General features: G+C 34.1%; 1 protein-coding gene across 1 annotated transcript; it reads right to left on the bottom strand.

The window, feature by feature from the left end:
• Positions 1-5,111: 5,111 nt before the first annotated feature.
• On the bottom strand, positions 5,112-6,620 carry LOC105764852 (uncharacterized). Its single transcript, XM_012583633.1, has 2 exons — positions 6,395-6,620; positions 5,112-5,986 (listed from the first exon to the last, which is right to left on the bottom strand). The coding sequence occupies exons 1-2, from the start codon at positions 6,618-6,620 to the stop codon at positions 5,112-5,114; spliced, it is 1,101 nt and encodes a 366-aa protein (XP_012439087.1).
• Positions 6,621-7,059: the final 439 nt, after the last annotated feature.

The raw sequence follows: 7,059 nt of genomic DNA, 5'->3' as shown, positions 1-7,059 counted from the left end.
ATCGGCCCTTCATGTAACAGATTTTTTAGACATCAACTCAGTTGAAACGGTAACCGTCAACTAACTGTTAGTCAACAGCCGATAAAAAAATGGTCTACGTGGCGTTCCAATTGACTGATGACGTGGCTGACATTAAAATAAATAAGCTGATGTGGCAAAAAAATTAAACAAATTTAATAATCATAAAACAAAAAACCCTAAATCCCTAAACCTCCAAATTCGATACTTTTTCCCAACTTCTAAAATCTCTAAATTGTAACAGCCTAAATTTTCAATGGTAACGGAAACGGTGATTTGAAGTTACCAATTCCGATGAGTAAGCTCATAAATTTTATTATTTATTATTTATGAGTTAAATGTGATTTTAGAAAGATTTGTGAAATAGTAATTTGAGTTTAGAAGGAATTATTAGGTTAATTGGTTTTGAAAATAATGTATCGAGACCTCGATTTTATAAACTGAGCTTTAAATATTTTTATAAATATTTACGGAGTGTCATTAAAGTAGAATTAAAGTTTAGTTAGAAAATTTTATCGTTCGATAGTTAATTAATTAAAAGGACTAAATTGAAAAAAATGCAAAACTTGCTAAAGTGATTAAATATCATAAATGGTAAATAAGGGAGGACTAAAAAGGGAAATTAGACACCCAAAGAATAAGCAGAAAAAAATCTTGGAATTAGGTGATTTAAGGGTAAAATTGTAAATTTTGTGAAATTAAGCTTAAATAAAAAGAAATCTAAAGATTTCTAGGCAATTCTTCTTCAATTCTCAGCCAAAAACAGCCATTGGAGAGCTTCTTAAGCTGGTTTTTATATTTTTACTTCATGTAAGTTTGCTTCTTGCTTTTCTCTTGAAATTTTTATATTTTTGAGACTTTACAATTAGGTCCAACTATCTATTTCATTAGTTTTTGATATTATGGGTAATTTTGAATGTTACCATTGATGACTGCTGGATTTTTATAATGAATTAACGTGGACTTTAAGCTTTAATTTTGTTATATGATGATTTTATCAAGAAATTTCAATAGAAATTGATTTTAGGATCTAATGTGAAGAAAATTAAATATTAGGGTTTGGCATTAAATTATATTTATCAAAGGATGTGTAATAGCTTATAATATTTAGATAAAGTGTTATTTGAGAAAAATTAGCTCATTTGATGAGTTAATTGGTAATGGACTAAATTGCAAAAATTGTAAAAGTTGGGGTAATTGTGTAATTTCAAAATTTGAAGGGTATAAATTGTGAAGTGGAATGAAATTGAAATATATACTAATGAATGAAAAATTTTACATTCTAGATCAAGAGCTCGTAGATCAATGAGAAAAAAGAAAATTAGTCGAGTAGTCTCTGAACTATTACCAATTTTACAATCCAACCCAGGTAAGTTCATATGGTTAAACTTTCATGATTATTTGTTAATTTAGGAATGGTATAATATATTTATTCATATTTTGTTGTTGAAATTAAGATTATTGTAAAAGTATGAAAATTGAATTGAATGTTTAAAATGAGTAGAACGTAGGATTGAGTACGATTGTTCCGTGGCAAAGAATGAATTGACGGATAAGACCATGGTTGGACCATGGCAGTGTTTAAATGTAAGACCATAGATGGGCTATGGCATTTTAATGAAAAGATCATAACTAGGTTATGACACCTTGAATGTAAAACCATGGTTGGACCATGGCAGTATATATACATGTGTAAGACCATAGCTGGGCTATAGCATTCTGATGATAAGACCATAACTGGGTTATGACACTACAAATGTAAGACCATGGCAGGGCCATGGCAATGCATGTTTAAAACTATAGTTGGACTATGGCACAAAAAGAACGATATACTCATATCCGTAAGCCGTTCTTCGATTCAGTACGAAATGGTAAGAGACTTATGTAATTAAATTGAAATATTCATAAATTATTATTGATATTGATCTGAAGGAAGTGTGTTTATTGATAATATTGTATTTGACAGGGAAAAATGTATGATTTATTTACAATTTAATTTATTATATTATATTAAGTTTGATAAGATCAATGTTTAACCTATTGAACTTACTAAGCTTCATTAAGCTTACTCGTGTTATTTAATATTATCGTAGATTAATGTGTAGTCGGAAGATCGGATCAACACATCAAGCTACACTATCCAGTTTAATTCGATAGTTTTTGCAATGTAAATTTTGGTTTATATGGCATGTATTGGGTTGAATTGGCAATTATATAATTTGAAATGTGGTTGTGAATGATATATATTGTATGTATGTTTATGTAATTAGTAGTAGAATTTGATAAATCAATGAAATGAGTTAAATAGGTAAGTATAAGTAAAGGAAATATTTGTGATGTTATGTCATGTTGTGAACATGTTTTAGTTTGTATTGATTGCTTGGTTGGGATATATTGGTGTATGTGAATGTTAAGTGCAGGTTAATGTCAAAATGGGTGAGAAAAGTGGCCTTAAAATGACCTATTTTTGTCCATACGGGCAGAGACACGGGCGTGTGTCTCAGCTGTGTGTGACACACGGCCTGGCACATGGGCGTGTAGTCTGGCCGTGTGGCCCTTGCACCTTAATTTCATAAATTAGTTACCCACACGGCCTGACATACGAGCGTGTGACTTGGCCGTGTGACCCCTGCACCTTAATTTTATAAATTAGTTACCCACACGGCCTGGCACACGGGCATGTAACTTGGCCGTGTGACCCAAGTCAGAGAGTTACACGAATAAGGACGGGCTGGGATACGACCTTGTGCCTCATATCAAATGCCCACACGGCCTAAGACACGGGTGTGTCTCCTAACCGTGTGGCTCACACGACCGGCCACACGGGCGTGTGTTCCCTGCTTCTAAGAAAATTTTTGAAATTTTGGAAAAAAATCCCTAAGTACCCGGTTTAATCTCGATTCACTTTTAAGGTGAATATTGGGCCTCGAGGGTCTATCTAAGGGACAATATGAGTGTTATATGATTGATTCTTAGTATGTGTAACAAAGGTTAGGAAATGTCCGTATTTAATTCGTAAAGTTCGGTAATGCTCCGTAACTCTGTTCCGGTGACAGATAAGGGTTAGGGATGTTACACAAATCGTGAAATTCCCCAAATCTCTAACCTCCGAAATCTTCATTGAATCCTTAAAATATTCAAATCCTTAAATCCCTGAATCTTAAAATCGCTAAAAATTTTACAAATCAAATTGTTGAATCCCTAAAACTATTAGGAACAAAGTCGTGAAATCCTTTAGAACCAAATCGTGAAATCCTTAATCTTTCCAGAAATTTTGATTTTATTCCTTGTCGTTTGAAATCATGGATTCACATAGTTCGAATAGTCAGTCTAGAGGTTGGGTAACGCATGGATCGAATGGTTTGAAGAAAAAATTGCCATATACAAATGATGTTACTTCATCACAGAAGGAGTATGCCTACGATGGACCAACAGTAAAATATCACTGCAACAAGTTAGCTCCAATAGACACTTCATGGAGCGATTTAAATCCGGGGAGGAGATTTTATGGTTGTTCAGATTTTCGGGTAAGTGAAGAATTTTTATTTGCAAATTGAGCTTGAGCTCAATTTTGATGATTTCATAAATCTTAGTATTTGTTTTGTTTTCATTTTGGATTATTTCAATTTGGCTGAATTGGGATTTGTTTGTAGGACGGTGGTTGTGATTTTTTCAAGTGGTACAATTGGAAAATGTGTGACCGTGTGATTGAGTTACTGCGTCCATTGCATGATAGTGAACGAAATCTTTTGAAGGATAATTTAGCACTTAGAAAGAATGCTATGGATTTGGTTACATTTGATGGTAACCATAATGGTGGCAGTAGTGTTGTTGGCATTACGGTTGAAGGAAGTAGATTAATTTGTGGTGTTGAAGGAAAAGTAGCATTAAGGAACAAAATGTTGACCATGAAGCAAAAAATTAAAGTTATCAAGAAAAAGAAGTTAATGTATAAGATATTATTTTCTTGCTCTATGTTATGTATTGTATACATCACTATAGGTTTCTTTTTTGGCAGTAGTGGTAAGAGGCATATGCAACTAGCAGTTGCAAATGTTGATTGAAAATATTGGTTGTTTTTTTTATTATGTAATTTAACATTATGCTTGGAAGTAATAACCAATATTTGTTGTTTATGCCTAATTTAATTTAGCTTAATAAAAAATGCAGTGACAATAAACATAAAACTAAAAGGACAAATTTGATCATTTATGCATATGATTTCCCCATTGCAATTTGGATAAATGTACTTTACAAAAGCATATGATTAGTCTATACACCATTCACCCTATACACCATCAACGCTATACCAGCCAAAAACCAAAATGTGAGTAAGCTATACATGAACCAAAAAAAAAACCAACATTTTGTTTTTCAATACAACAAAATAACATTCAACAGTGGTGTATAAACTAGAATGTTGTAGGCTTAAAATGTGACTACCATCTTCTGTTCCAAAACCAGAATGTTGTAGGCAAAATACCTTACACCTTACTTTTTGGATCACGAGCTATCGCGAGATGGTCCTGCAAAATAGAAAATAGATACAAATAGATAAATGAATTATGGCACAAGTTCAAAAGCAAGTTATCATTGTGAATCACAAGACAAACAACATAAGCCATTCAAAACAAAATAACGATGATTTACTCATGTTTCCTACAACTGATTCTTGTGTTCCCAAGTGGTCAAGAGGAGCCTTTCGCTTGTTATTTCGTGACTTGGGTGTTGAAGAAGATTGTCCACTACCATCTTGGCATGAAGCTGTCGTCATGCTCATTGTGGTTCTACCAGACTACAAGAGTATTTTATATTAATATTAACAATATATAAAATAACTCATATCAATAGTAAAAGGAAGAAACTTACACAAAATATTTGCTTTCCCTTAGATTTATCTAAGGTAGTTGACCTTTTAATGGAAGATTTCCCCTTTTGTTTAGGTGGTTGTGCATCTTGCTGCAAAAAATGGATCATAATCATTGGTTAGACAAAATAAAATAAAAAATTTACTCAACATATTTAACTGAAGAACAACACTGTACCTGTTTCAAATTTGTGCAAGACTGCTTGTTATGGCCATGTTGGCCACATTAAGTACATGTCATGAGTAGACCTTTCCTACTCAAGTGGCCATGCTTCAATTTTTTTAGTTCATCTTTGGTCATCCTCCTATTCTTTTTGGCCCTTCCAGGCATATTCCTTTCAATAGGAGGTAGCACTGGCTGAATACCAGTTTTTTCCCAATCATGTGGCCCATATATAGACTGTATTGGAAAAGAGTAAGCTTTTTTGTAGGTATCAATGTGATAATATTCATGCAGATATTCATCTGGTTGAAACCCTAAGTGATATATGGCAGCATATGCATGGGAACATAGAATCCCACTAATTTGCAAACTTCTACAACTACATATCCTTTGACTTAGGTCCACTATATACTGATAACTTTCTTTCCTCAACTCACATCCATTTTCACCATTACATATCAGTTGCCACCCTACATAGTCCTTCTTGTTGGCATCAAACTTAGCTTTCACCAATGGACCATAATTTTCCTTCCATCCATTACATAACTTCGTTTTTTGTACTATCACAGTCATCATCTTGGTCCTAATATCCTCAAGCATTCTGATAATGCTTTTGAACCTAGCTTCAACAATGCTTGAATTGAATGTTTCACACAAATTGTTGTCAACTATATCTGATTTACAAGTAGTCCTCAAAAATGCCCTAGTCCACATCTTTGGAGACTTTTTCATCAAATTATCGTAAGCATCCTTATCTTTCTTCTCTAGTGCTGAACATAGATCCTCCCACTCCCTCTTAGTCGTGCACTTCACAATCTGCCAGAAATCACACTCATAAGATTTCCCTAACTTCCTCCCTGACCAATTTGCAAACACGTGCCTCGCACAATTCCTATGCTCCACCTTTGGTAGTATGTCAGAAATTGCAATCTCAACGCCTTAATTCAAATTAATGAATGAGATAGATTGTTAGAAAATTTTAGTTAAATACAAATAACAGATTAAAAAAATAATACCAAGCTTAAAATTGCATATTTATTAACCTTTTATTGGTCACTAATGATTGTGTACCCATACCCATCTTTCAAGCCCAAATCAGTTGATAGGAGACTGAGAAACTAGACCCGTGAATCAGTGCACTCCACCTCAACCATAGCCCATGCAATAAGGAACATTTGGTTGTTTGCGTCTCTTCCAACAGCTATGAGAAATTCACCCTTAAATGGGCCTTTTAGGAAGTAACCATCTAGCCCAATGAGTGGCCTACACCCCGCTTGCCAGCCTCTCTTTAGTATATCAAAGTAAACATAATACCTTTTAAAATGAAGAAGAGAGTCTGCTGTCACCCTTTGACCTTAACTCATGAGCATAGTCCCATAGCAAGCCAAATTCCTCCTTAGGATTCCCAACCGTTTTCTCTTTCACTATTTTCCTCGCTCTATAACAACAGTCAATTGTCACATTTACATGCATATCAGAAACACATCTTCTTTGAATTTCCCTCAGCTTCATCTTAGGGTGATCCTTGATAGTTGCTTCAAAATATTGGGCAATCATAGCAGCAGTCACCATTTTTTTCTTAAAACTAACTGAACAATGGTGCTCATCCTGAAACGTCTTTATTTGCAAGCATTTCGTAACAGGACTGTAGCTAGTCTTAATTCTCCATGGACAGTTAGGGGAAGAAATGCACCTCACAACAACCTTTTTTGGTTCATTCTTAATAAACTTTAGTTGTCTTCTACATTCTTTGGAGTACTTTCGAATTACACACTTAAACTGTTTGCCATAAACAACATTCCCAGACTAAATTTTAACTTATCAGTATATAAGGGAAACTTGCTCCTCCTTCTCTCACGATCTTCATGTTCTTCATCTTTATCGAACCCAACCAAGCCTCCATGTTCATCTGAGTCCCATACCTCAGTCTCATTCCCATCCTCCTCTTCTCCACTACGTGCAACATCAACATTATCCAATCTATCTGATGTTGCAAAATCACCAGCTTATT

The sequence above is a fragment of the Gossypium raimondii genome, chromosome 7, assembly GCF_025698545.1.
Source record: "Gossypium raimondii isolate GPD5lz chromosome 7, ASM2569854v1, whole genome shotgun sequence".
Taxonomy (NCBI): Eukaryota; Viridiplantae; Streptophyta; class Magnoliopsida; order Malvales; family Malvaceae; genus Gossypium; species Gossypium raimondii.
The sequence above is the reverse complement of the archived record's forward strand: the minus strand, read 5'-3'. Positions and strand labels throughout refer to the sequence as shown.